The sequence below is a fragment of the Salvelinus namaycush genome, unplaced genomic scaffold (assembly GCF_016432855.1).
Source record: "Salvelinus namaycush isolate Seneca unplaced genomic scaffold, SaNama_1.0 Scaffold28, whole genome shotgun sequence".
Classification (NCBI taxonomy): Eukaryota; Metazoa; Chordata; class Actinopteri; order Salmoniformes; family Salmonidae; genus Salvelinus; species Salvelinus namaycush.
The window spans coordinates 399,345-412,964 of NW_024059674.1; the positions used below are offsets into that span (position 1 = coordinate 399,345).

General features: G+C 43.7%; 1 protein-coding gene across 2 annotated transcripts in view; it reads right to left on the reverse strand.

Annotated features, from left to right (window-relative positions):
- LOC120039556 (zinc finger protein 721-like) overlaps positions 1-11,851 on the reverse strand; it is a 31,530-nt gene extending 19,679 nt beyond the window's left edge. For both annotated transcript variants that reach the window (XM_038984969.1, XM_038984968.1), the window contains exon 1: positions 11,442-11,851. In XM_038984969.1, coding sequence (XP_038840897.1) covers positions 11,442-11,450 — 9 coding nt within the window. In that variant the 5' untranslated portion in view covers positions 11,451-11,851. The remainder of the gene's footprint in view (positions 1-11,441) is intronic.
- Positions 11,852-13,620: the final 1,769 nt, after the last annotated feature.

Genomic DNA, 13,620 nt, shown 5'->3' on the forward strand with positions numbered 1-13,620 from the left:
ATGAAGGAGAGAACATACATACAGGATGTTAGGCCAGCAGCACCTTGTTTCTTTATGAAGGAGAGAACATACATACAGGATGTTAGACTAGCAGCACCTTGTTTCTTTATGAAGGAGAGAACATACATACAGGATGTTAGGCCAGCAGCACCTTGTTTCTTTATGAAGGAGAGAACATACATACAGGATGTTAGACCAGCAGCACCTTGTTTCTTTATGAAGGAGAGAACGGACATACAATCAGTGTTGTTCATTTGACTTGTTTACATATGGTTGTATTGTTCTTACATGCACATTGGATGTGTTTACATATGGTTGTATTGTTCTTACATGCACATTGGATTTGTTTACATATGATTGTATTGTTCTTACATGCACATTGGATTTGTTTACATATGGTTGTATTGTTCTTACATGCACATTGGATTTGTTTACATATGGTTGTATTGTTCTTACATGCACATTGGATTTGTTTACATATGGTTGTATTGTTCTTACATGCACATTGGATTTGTTTACATATGGTTGTATTGTTCTTACATGCACATTGGATGTGTTTACATATGGTTGTATTGTTCTTACATGCACATTGGATTTGTTTACATATGGTTGTATTGTTCTTACATGCACATTGGATGTGTTTACATATGGTTGTATTGTTCTTACATGCACATTGGATTTGTTTACATATGGTTGTATTGTTCTTACATGCACATTGGATTTGTTTACATTACATTTACATTTACATTACATATGGTTGTATTGTTCTTACATGCACATTGGATTTGTTTACATATGGTTGTATTGTTCTTACATGCACATTGGATTTGTTTACATATGGTTGTATTGTTCTTACATGCACATTGGATTTGTTTACATATGGTTGTATTGTTCTTACATGCACATTGGATTTGTTTACATATGGTTGTATTGTTCTTACATGCACATTGCTTTACTTGTGTTACTTTTATATGGACATTTGATTTGCTTACTTAAGGTTGCGTTCATTAAAACCTGCATTAAACTGAAATTGCAACCGTCTTTCTATGGCTTATTTGAGAAATGGCGATATTTCCGAGGGGATTTCATTTTAATATAGCCGGAAGTACACCAAACATCAGACTACGATCTCCTCGGCAAAAACGTACATTTTAAAACAGATTTCGTGAGTCATTTTAGGTTAATTTTGACTATTTTGAGTAAGTGTATACTGGCTACTGCGTCTCAAAATGGACAAACAGTACTATTGCTGCTTTTATTTCTCGTATTTCAAGCGAAGGTCTTTTAAAAAAGGGAGTATGCGAGTCGTTTGGTTCGCATTAGCCGAGCTAGGCGCTAGCCGAATCGAAGCATGCTGACGCCTTAAGCCGCCTCAATTTTTGCAGACAAGGTGATCATACCTCTCTAGGAACTGATCCGTCGTCAGTATTGTGGAATAATTCTAATGATAAATTAAGATTTGAATGGGAAAAAGCTGATCCGCTAGCAGCGCTGCCTTTCCATCCTATCAGTATCAACACATGCCTCAACGACGCACTCAGCTAGCGTTCGCTCTGCTTGGGGTTTAGGGGAAACGCACGTGACACCTCCGGCCATTAGGATCGATGCATCATTAAAAACACTCGTAAGACAGGGGTGTGGCCAAGTAGCCACGCAAAACGAGAATCGTAACGATATGGGCAATTATGATATTATATTTTTTTGCAATTATCCGTGCTTTCATGTCAATTAGTCAGGTGCGAGGTGCTACGGGCTCTAAATCAGTGGTTCTGAAACGGTTGGTTTATTTAGGAAGTGGTAATAGTAGAATGCACAAGGTGAAATGTAGAAATTGGGTTTGTTCATCATCAGTTCCTAGGCCGTCATTGTAAATAAGAATGTGTTCTTAACTGACTTGCCTAGTTAAATAAAGGTTCAATTAAAGTACATTTTTATATATTTTTTAATTCATCAGTTCCTCTTAGTCATTGCAGATCTTAGATATTTATAACTGGTCTGTAATGTCCAGATCAACTAGCCCGTGTCAGCTAACGTTTTTTAGCTTGGTTTATTTTAGCCCATAGATTTTGTTTAATGTTTGAGTCACTCAGATAACACATCAATAAACATTAGACATTGGCAAGAATGTATAGAATTGCAAGAAAATGTGCTTCAAAATTACTACATTTTCTCTGCACCCCACGACAAAATGTGTAGAACTGCAGGGAATAAGTTTTAAACCTGCAAAACAAGAGGGGTGTGAACAGTTTGTGTCATGAACAGTGCTTGGCCAATAGAAATAGACTTGGGAGAACAGAAGGGCGGGCTGTTGGTCCTGCTGCTCTGATTGGATAAAGTGAAGCGGTATTTCTCATTCCACTCAATTCCTAATTTCACCCGGTCTTTTCGTCACAATGTTTGGGTCTTGTCATTCCGATTGCTCCTGCCTCCTGTTAGCCTGCTACTATGATACATCAACAGGCGAGTAAACGTGCTATGACGCTATCAATGTGCATATCTAAGAAGCGGGGCGAGGGTAGGGAAAACTCTGACTGAGTGACAGCTAATTTACTAAGGACACAGATACACCCCCCCCCTCCGCGCGCTGCTCCTAATCTGCAGCTTTTTTGGGTCGATAAATGTGCAGGGAGATTTTGCCAACATTTTCATAGCAATATTAAAACACATCCGTTTTGCCCCCGATCACGAGTATCATCTGTTAATCAACTGTCAATTTACGGATACGATTACAAAGTATTGCCATGTCGGCTCACTCCTCTCATAAGATGACGTTCCCTGAGTGTTACACTACGAAGCAAGCTAGATCTACTCAGGCTGTTATAAAGCTAGCCAGCTTCATCCGTATTACGACGGTGGATATTGCTCGTCCGCCTGCCGCAAACTCCAGCAGGCTTGTAACTGTGCCTGCATGTTGCACGTCTTAATATAGATACAGCTACTACAGCGAATGTAGAGCTACAGGTAACTGCCAGAATAAAGGAAACACATATAAAGGTGTCTTAATGTTGATACAGCTACTACAGCGAATGTAGAGCTACAGGTAACTGCCAGAATAAAGGAAACACCAATATAAAGGTGTCTTAATATAGATACAGCTACTACAGCGAATGTAGAGCTACAGGTAACTGCCAGAATAAAGGAAACACCAATATAAGGTGTCTTAATATAGATACAGCTACTACAGCGAATGTAGAGCTACAGGTAACTGCCAGAATAAAGGAAACACCAATATAAAGGTGTCTTAATATAGATACAGCTACTACAGCGAATGTATATATGAGAAAACACCAACATGAAGTGTCTTAATAGGGCGCTGGGCCACCACGAGCCATCAGAACAGCTTCACTGCACCTTGGCGTAGATTCTACAAGTGTCTGGAACTCTATTGGAGGGATGCGACACCCTTCTTCCACAAGAAATTCCATCATTTGGTATTTTGTTGATGGTGATGGGTGGTGGGAAAACACTGTCTCAGGTGCTGCTCCAGAATCTCCCATAAGAGTTCAATTGGGTTTACATCGTGGTCACCGAGACGGCCATGGCATGTGGTTTACATCGTGGTCACTGAGACAGCCATGGCATGTGGTTTACACCGTGGTCACTGAGACGGTCATGGCATGTGGTTTACATCGTGGTGACCGAGACGGCCATGGCATGTGGTTTACACCGTGGTCACTGAGACGGTCATGGCATGTGGTTTACATCGTGGTCACTGAGACGGCCCATGGCATGTGGTTTACATCGTGGTGACAGACGGCCATGGCATGTGGTTTACATCGTGGTGACAGACAGCCATGGCATGTGGTTTACATCGTGGTCACTGAGACAGTCATGGCATGTGGTTTACATCGTGGTCACTGAGACGGCCATGGCATGTGGTTTACATCGTGGTGACAGACAGCCATGGCATGTGGTTTACATCGTGGTGACAGACGGCCATGGCATGTGGTTTACATCGTGGTCACCGAGACGGCCATGGCGTGTGGTTTACATCGTGGTGACAGACAACCATGGCATGTGGTTTACATCGTGGTGACTGAGACAGCCATGGCATGTGGTTTATATCGTGGTGACTGCGACGGCCATGGCATGTGGTTTACATCGTGGTCACTGAGACGGCCATGGCATGTGGTTTACATCGTGGTGACAGACGGCTATGGCATATGGTTTACATCGTGGTGACAGACAGCCATGGCGTGTGGTTTACATCGTGGTCACTGAGACGGCCATGGCATGTGGTTTACATCGTGGTCACTGAGACGGCCATTGCATGTGGTTTACATCGTGGTCACTGAGACGGCCATGGCATGTGGTTTACATCGTGGTGACAGACGGCCATGGCATGTGGTTTACATCATGGTCACTGAGACGGCCATGGCATGTGGTTTACATCGTGGTCACCGAGACGGCCATGGCGTGTGGTTTACATCGTGGTGACAGACAGCCATGGCATGTGGTTTACATCGTGGTCACTGAGACGGCCATGGCATGTGGTTTACATTGTGGTCACTGAGACGGCCATGGCATGTGGTTTACATCGTGGTGACCGAGACAGCCATGGCATGTGGTTTACATCGTGGTCACTGAGACAACCATGGCATGTGGTTTACATCGTGGTGACAGACGGCCATGGCATGTGGTTTACATCGTGGTCACCGAGACGGCCATGGCATGTGGTTTACATCGTGGTGACAGACGGCCATGGCATGTGGTTTACATCGTGGTCACTGAGACAGCCATGGCATGTGGTTTACATCGTGGTGACAGCCATGGCATGTGGTTTACATCGTGGTCACAGACAGCCATGGCATGTGGTTTACATCGTGGTCACAGACAGCCATGGCATGTGGTTTACATCGTGGTCACAGACGGTCATGGCATGTGGTTTACATCGTGGTGACAGACAGCCATGGCATGTGGTTTACATCGTGGTGACAGACGGCCATGGCATGTGGTTTACATCGTGGTCACTGAGACGGCCATGGCATGTGGTTTACATCGTGGTGACAGACAGCCATAGCATGTGGTTTACATCGTGGTGACAGACAGTCATGGCATGTGGTTTACATCGTGGTGACAGACGGCCATGGCATGTGGTTTACATCGTGGTGACAGACAGCCATGGCATGTGGTTTACATCGTGGTGACAGACAGCCATGGCATGTGGTTTACATCGTGGTGACAGACAGCCATGGCATGTGGTTTACAACGTGGTCACTGAGACGGCCATGGCATGTGGTTTACATTGTGGTGACAGACAGCCATGGCATGTGGTTTACATCGTGGTGACAGACAGCCATGGCATGTGGTTTACATCGTGGTCACTGAGACAGCCATGGCATGTGGTTTACATCGTGGTGACAGACAGCCATGGCATGTGGTTTACATCGTGGTGACAGACGGCCATGGCATGTGGTTTACATCGTGGTCACTGAGACGGCCATGGCATGTGGTTTATATCGTGGTCACTGAGACGGCCATGGCATGTGGTTTACATCGTGGTCACTGAGACGGCCATGGCATGTGGTTTACATCGTGGTCACTGAGACGGCCATGGCATGTGGTTTACATCGTGGTCACTGAGACGGCCATGGCATGTGGTTTACATCGTGGTCACTGAGACGGCCATGGCATGTGGTTTACATCGTTTTCATGCTCATCAAACCACTTTATTAGGATCTCTTTTAGTCCTCATTTGGACTAATCTCCAAGAGTCCTTAAACATTAAAATACAATTTATAAACCAATCCCACGTCCACATACAGCACACAGTTCCAAACAGCAGACGTAATACACTGCCATATTGACCAGATAAATACCCTCTGGACAGACAGGTTCCCTCATCTACCACAGTCCTGCACAACCTTCACATGTTATATTTAAGTGGTTCTAAAATATTGTATGAATTTATATGTTTAAAAAGGTTTCTGGTTTGCTCAGATAAATTATTCAATTTCTGAATCTAAATGTTGTTTTTCCCGTTTCTCTTTTCTGCCGGGATAAGATAAGATGGTGGACAATCTATTCGAAGTATTGATTTAATGTCTGTCTCTTATCAACTCAATACTGTTATGAATGGAGTTGGGCCGTTTTAAATGGTGTAACATTGTGAAATAAAATAAGCAATGTTTTTTTCTCTTCTCTCAATTATCTTGTTGATTGATGACCCCCCGAGAGCATTGTGAATGACAACCCGAGAGCATTGTGAATGACCCCCCGAGAGCATTGTGAATGACAACCCGAGAGCATTGTGAATGACAACCCGAGAGCATTGTGAATGACCACCCGAGAGCATTGTGAATGACCACCCCGAGAGCATTGTGAATGACCACCCGAGAGCATTGTGAATGACCACCCGAGAGCATTGTGAATGACAACCCGAGAGCATTGTGAATGACAACCCGAGGGCATTGTGAATGACCACCCGAGAGCATTGTGAATGACCCCCCGAGAGCATTGTGAATGACCCCCCGAGAGCAATGTGAATGACCACCCGAGAGCATTGTGAATGACCACCCGAGAGCATTGTGAATGACCACCCGAGAGCATTGTGAATGACAACCCGAGAGCATTGTGAATGACAACCCGAGGGCATTGTGAATGACAACCCGAGGGCATTGTGAATGACAACCCGAGGGCATTGTGAATGACAACCCGAGAGCATTGTGAATGACCACCCGAGAGCATTGTGAATGACAACCCGAGAGCATTGTGAATGACCACCCGAGAGCATTGTGAATGACAACCCGAGAGCATTGTGAATGACCACCCGAGAGCATTGTGAATGACAACCCGAGAGCATTGTGAATGACCACCCGAGAGCATTGTGAATGACCACCCGAAGAATCACACATCTCCACCTGAAAAACAATCCTTGCTGCTTTGTGCTGTCCAATCTGCAGCCTCATCAGGTCACTTGATGATGCATTTCATTCAGTAGCCACACGCGCACCGTGGATGGGGGGGACATTGTCATTGTCAGGGGTTAGCGTTAACCTTCAGAAAACTGCCTTTTAAAAATGCAGACCTAAAACAATAGGTGTTTTAAACCATTTAACCTGTGTTTTAAAGGCAGCAGTGTTTTTTTTGCTTCAATAGAGTGATCAGGTGCAACTACAGTTTTTAATCACACAAAATAAATGAATGCAAAACATCCTGCAGAAAGTAGAGTCATTTATAGCAGATGACAACAGAAGTGCTATTTGGCTTGCAGCCACATTCAGTAAAATAGCTTTCATTAGAAAGAGCAATGTATTTCTTGTAAAGATGATGCACGGCCACAGAAAGAATGAAGCCAGCTACATGTCCTAACGTTTTGCTTGAAGTTAATCTGGCATTGTAACTCGCTACCGGAGAGACACGTGACGTCACAGGCGAGAAGTATACATTAGTCAGAGTGAAGTCAACTGATCGAATGCACAATGCCCCTGTTAGCCAGCCTGACAGCTTAGTGGAGTCTGCCACTAGCACAGTCAGTGTAGTCAGATCAGCTATCCTCATTGAGACGGTGTCTGTGCCTCGATCTAGGTTGGGAAAAACTAAACATCGCGGTGTTCACCTTAGAAATCTCACTGGAATAAAGACCTCCATTCCTGTCATTATTTAAAGAGATCGTGATATCTCACATCTCAAAATAGGCTACTTAATGTTAGATCCCTCAATTCCAAGGCAGTTATAGTCAATTAACTAATCATTGATCATAATCTTGATGTGATTGGCCTGAAACATGGCTGCCTGGTATACAAAAAATACCCGAGCCCTGAAGCAAGCTTCCAGAAAATTGGAACGAAATGGCCCTACACCAAACTGGAAGTCTTCCGATTAGCTTGGAAAGACTGTACTGTATCGAAGAGCCCTCACTGCTTGTCGATCAGCCTATCGATCACATTCTTTTGGAAAGATTGGAAGCACAAATTGGTCTCCACGGAAAAATTCTGGCCTGGTTTAGAGCTTATCTGTCGGAAAGATAGTTTGTCTCTGTGGATGGTTTGTCCTCTGACAAATCAACTGTAAATGTTGGTGTTCCTCAAGGTTCGGTTTTAGGACCACTATTGTTTTCACTATATATTTTACCTCTTGGTGATGTCATTCGGAAACATAATGTTAACTTTCACTGCTATGCAGACGACACACAGCTGTACATTTTGATGAAACATGGTGAAGAACCAAAATTGCTCTCCCTGGAAGCCTGTGTTTCAGACATAAGTCGATGGCGGCAAATGGTTTACTTTTAAACGTGAACAAAACAGAGATGCTAGTTCTCTGTCCCAAGAAACAAAGAAATCTTCTGTTGGATCTGACAATTAATCTTGATGGTTGTACAGTCGTCTCAAATAAAACTGAAGGACCTCGGCGTTACTCTGGACCCTGATCTCTCTTTTGACGAACATATCAAGACTGTTTCAAGGACAGCTTTTTTCCATCTACGTAACACTGCAAAAATCAGAAACGTTCTGTCCAAAAATGATGCAGGAAAATGTATCCATGCTTTTGTCACTTCTAGATTAGACTACTGCAATGCTCTACTTTCTGGCTACCCGGATAAAGCACGAAATGAACTTCAGTTAGTGCTAAACACGGCTGCAAGAATATTGACTAGAACCCAAAAGTTTGATCATAATACTCTAGTGCTAGCCTCTCTACACTGGCTTCCTGGTAAGGCAAGGGCTGATTACAAGGTTTTACTGTTAACCTACAAAGCATTACATCGGCTTGCTCCTACCTATCTTTCTGACTTGGTCCTGCCGTACATACGTACACGTACGCTACGGTCACAAGCCTCATTATTGTCCCTAGAATTTATATTTCTTATTGTCCCTAGAACAGCTGGAGGCAGGGCTTTCTCCTATAGAGCTCCATTTTTATGGAATGGTCTGCCTACCCATGTGAGAGACGCAGACTCGGTCTCAACCTTTAAGTCTTTACTGAAGACTCATCTCTTCAGTAGGTCCTATGATTGAGTGTAGTCTGGCCCAGGGGTGTGAAGGTGAACGGAAAGGCACTGGAGCCACGAACCGCCCTTGCCGTCTCTGCCTGGCCAGTTCCCCTCTCTTCACTGGGATTCTCTGCCTCTAACCCTATTACGGGGGCTGAGTCACTGGTGCTCTTCCATGTTATCCCTAGGAGGGGTGCGTCACTTGAGTGGGTTGAGTCACTGACGTGATCTTCCTGTCCGGGTTGGCGCCCCCTCTGGTTTGTTTCCCGTGGGGGAGATCTTTGTGGGCTATACTCTGCCTTGTCTCAGGGTAGTAAATTGGTGGTTTGAAGATATCCCTCTAGTGGTGTGGGGGCTGTGCTTTGGCAAAGTGGGCGGGGTTATATCCTGCCTGGTTGGCCCTGTCCGGGGGGTATCGTCGAACAGGGCCACAGTGTCTCCCGACACCTCCTGTCTCAGCCTACAGTATTTATGCTGTAATAGTCTACGTGCTAGGGTCAGTCTGGTGTAATTCTCCTGTCTTATCCGGTGTCCTGTGTGAATTTAAGCACGCTCCCTCTAATTCTCTCTGAATTTCTTCTCTCGGAGGACCTGAGCCCTAGGACCATGCCTCAGGACTACCTGGCCTGGTGACTTCTCTCCACGTTTCTTCCGTGGTTCCTGCTGTTCTAGGGAGTTGTTCCTAGCCACCGTGCTTCTACATCTGCATTGCTTGCTGTTTGGGGTTTTAGGCTGGGTTTCTGTACAGCACTTCGTGACATCATCGGCTGGTGTAAAAAGGGCTTTATAAATACATTTGATTGATTTTACAATATGAAAGTAGTCAACTGTGTGGGACTTCCTATGGTTTAAAGAAGGATCACATAATTCCATCCAGGTAGGCAGGAGGGACCTGCCAATGAATTATACTCATGAGCAAACATACCATAACAGCAGGCCAAACGTGGCTTTATAACTGTTTAAATAACACACAGTACGCACCCTTTCAGTTTGTTTACCAACTCATACAAGTAGTAGTAAATTGGACTACTTCAAAATGGAGATGGCCTCAATGGTGCTGCCCGTGCGCTCAGAGACACCTTAATGAGACAGATACAACGCTGCCATCTTTAGACATCTCTATACTCCTACCAACACAATCAGAGACCGGTTAGATCTGGTTCAGGGCATCGGAGCTGAATTCCAAAAAGCCCGGTCTCTGCTCAACTCCGTTGGTGGAGTTCATCAGAAACTTCCTTCACCATGGAGTTGAGTTTAGTAACCTAGTTAGGTCAGGGAGAGATCTGTAGACCAACCAACAGCAATAACAAGGCATTCCACTAGTACTGAGCAATTCACCAAAATGTATGTTATTCTTCATTTTTTAAACAACTAATTGACCAACGTTTAATTTCTTTCTGTGAGCTCAATGGGCACATTGCAGTTTCTCTAGAGATACACCAGATCCAGCCTGAACTGTGAGATGTAGTAGGGAGTTGAAGTTTCCAACAAGCGAATATTCCACATAATTACGTTTTATGCGCTAAACTAACTACAATGACCATAATCTATTGTGCATCTATTTGTCTGGTCTGTGTTTCTTTTATGCCTGCTACAGCATGATTTGAGAGGTATCGCTACCTGAAAATACATGATCTAAGTGATTGATAGTTGCATGGGGAGGCAGGTAGCCTTGTTGTTAGAGCTTTGGGCCAGTAACCGAAAGGTTGCTGAATGGAATCCCTGAGCTGACAAGGGGAAAAAAATCTGTCTTTCTGCCCCTGACATGGTGGATGTTGATTAAGGCAGCCCCCCAGTACCTCTCTGATTCAGATGGTTTGGGTTAAATGTAGAAGACACATTTCAGTTAAGGCATTCAGTTGTACAACTGACTAGGTATCCCCTTTCCCTATTCAGCAGTCATTAAAGTATGCCTTATTTACTTTAAATTAATACAAAAGTGATTGTCAGGCAGCAGCTCTGATGAGATGACTTGGCATGAAATGAAAGTCATAAAATAAAACAAATGTAATATATATTAACTGAAATATTTTATTAGAGTAAATTAAGGGTTAATAGGTGAAACGCTGTAATTGGCATTCACTACCATCATGGGACTTTTATTAATAGTTGCTGTGCTGAGCGTGCATTCAACCCCAATAATCGAAAACGAAAAGTTTTTATTTTTCTGAATCTAACAGACCTCAAAAATAACTAATCGCTCAGCACAGGGGGGATTGGTCGTGTTCGTGTGTAAGCCAAGGATATGTCGGGAGAAGAGTGGAGAATGCTAAAGGCTAGCTACTATTCTGCCGAAGTGTACTTGGTTTACACAAGATCAATCCCCGCTACTGATAGCTAACGCTAGCTATCTCCATCCAACCACTAATATTGTGCTAACACCAATCCGATGCTTGTTTTAAATCTGGGAGTGTACACTTTGGGAAAAGGGTGGAGAAACGGGACGCAACTAGCTAGCTAGCTAGAGAACGTTTCGTTTGCTAGCAACCAAAGTCATGGTTCTCACCTCATCCATCTTGAATCCTTCAGGAATGGTTGAAGCAGCTAGCTAAATGCTGTAGCGGAAAATGAATTTCTGAAATCGTCCACGTCCTTCCTCTGAAATTAAATGTTCACCACGAGGTCACGTTAGCTAGTTAGCTAGCGAATTAAATAGCCTCGCTACTAGTAGCACTTGCCATTACAATTTGACAAAGGTTAGTTAGCTAGGCTAACGGCAGCCAGGAAGCTAGCTAACTGCTTTGCTAAACCCGATTACAAAACTATAAAAATAGTAGTTGGAAATATTGCCTGCTCCGTGTTTACAGTTCGAGTTTGGCAACGTCACAGCATATTTTTCAACCGTATCATTGTGATATTTGACGAATTTTCCACAAAATTACGTGGACAGCTAATCCAGACTGCTGGCTAGCTACATCAGTGTCTTTCTGCTTCCGGTCGAACTTCCGGTTAGGATTATCTTCTACTGTGGACTCTGCTATACCGCCACCACCAGTTCAGGAGCACATTGCAGTGGTGTTTTACAAAATGTATACTTTAATTTCTTAATCCAAATAATGTTATTTTAATAATACTGAGTTGACTGTTATTGATATTTCATATGCAGAGCTCCTGAGGCATCACCTCAATGGATAATACACAGAGTGGAAGAGGAGAAGTCCAGTGGCTACATGACTCAGGCTGCTTCCCCGACTTGCCCTCTACAAGATTATCAGCAGATTCCATCACCGTCATCTACCATCCTCTGACCACTCCCTCCGCTCAAACCATGAACTGACCCTCTCCTCTTCCGAGGATACAGCGTTCAAAGACTTGGTCTCTATTCGTCGACCTGTCATGATATATTGCTTGTCGTTTTTGTTGTTGTTGTTTTTGAAGCGTTTTGGTATTCTATGAAAAACCCTATAGAAGTTTAATAAATTATTATTAGTAGTGTATTGTACATAATGACATCACAATACCCCATAATGACGTCAAAATACCCCATAATGACAAAGTGAAAACAGGTTCTTAGAATTTTTGCAAATGTATTAAAAAAAAACCACAGAAATACCTTATTTACATAAGTATTCAGACCCTTTGCTATGAGACCCGAAATTGAGCTCAGGTGTATCCTGTTTCAATTGAAAATCCTTGATATGTTTGTACAATTTGATTGGGGTCCACTTGTGGTAAATTCAGTTGATTGGACATGATTTGGAAAGGCACACACCTGTCTATATAAGGTCCCACAGTTGACAGTTCATGTCAGAGCAAAAACCAAGCCATGAGGTCGAAGGAATTGTCCTTGGAGCTCCGAGACAGGATTGTGTCGAGGCACAGATCTGGGGAAGGGTACCAAAATTTTTTGCAGTTTTGAAGGCCTCCCGGGTGGCGCAGTGGTCTAGGGCACTGCATCGCAGTGCTAGCTGCGCCACCAGAGTCTCTGGGTTCACGCCCAGGCTCTGTCGCAGCCGGCCGCAACCGGGAGGTCCGTGGGGCGACGCACAATTGGCATAGCGTCGTCCGGGTTAGGGAGGGTTTGGCCGGTAGGGATATCCTTGTCTCAGTATGTAAATGTAATAAAATGTATGCACTCTACTGTAAGTCGCTCTGGATAAGAGCGTCTGCTAAATGACTAAAATGTAAATGTAATAAAATGTATGCACTCTACTGTAAGTCGCTCTGGATAAGAGCGTCTGCTAAATGACTAAAATGTAAATGTAAATGTATTGTAAATCCTAGTAATATACTTCTGACGAGGGGTAGCCAACCCTTCTCACGCATCGCTATTGGAGAAAAGCAACGAGTAGTAACAACATTTACAACATGTAGATCACAAATTCTTACTCTTAATACAATCAATTAATGGTCTTAATTTTTCGGTTCCGCTTCCTGGACCATGAAACACATTTTCTGAAGCCTGTTTGGTGGGTGGGCCTTAGAATTTACTTCCATGAAATTTGACCATTGGAATTTACTTTCTGGATTGAAATCGCTATGAAAGCGACGGCAAAGATTATGGATATACTGACAGGACATGTCTCTCATTTGGGAGTCGTTGTCCACAAAATCGGCACGGCGGGCTGTCAAGCTTCGGTCTATCCTTTCTTTGGATTGGTGGATACATCTCATCTCATTATTGTAATCCAGTTTTGAATATTCAATGAGGGTTGTTGACGTCAACCGCCGTTATACAATGGGGA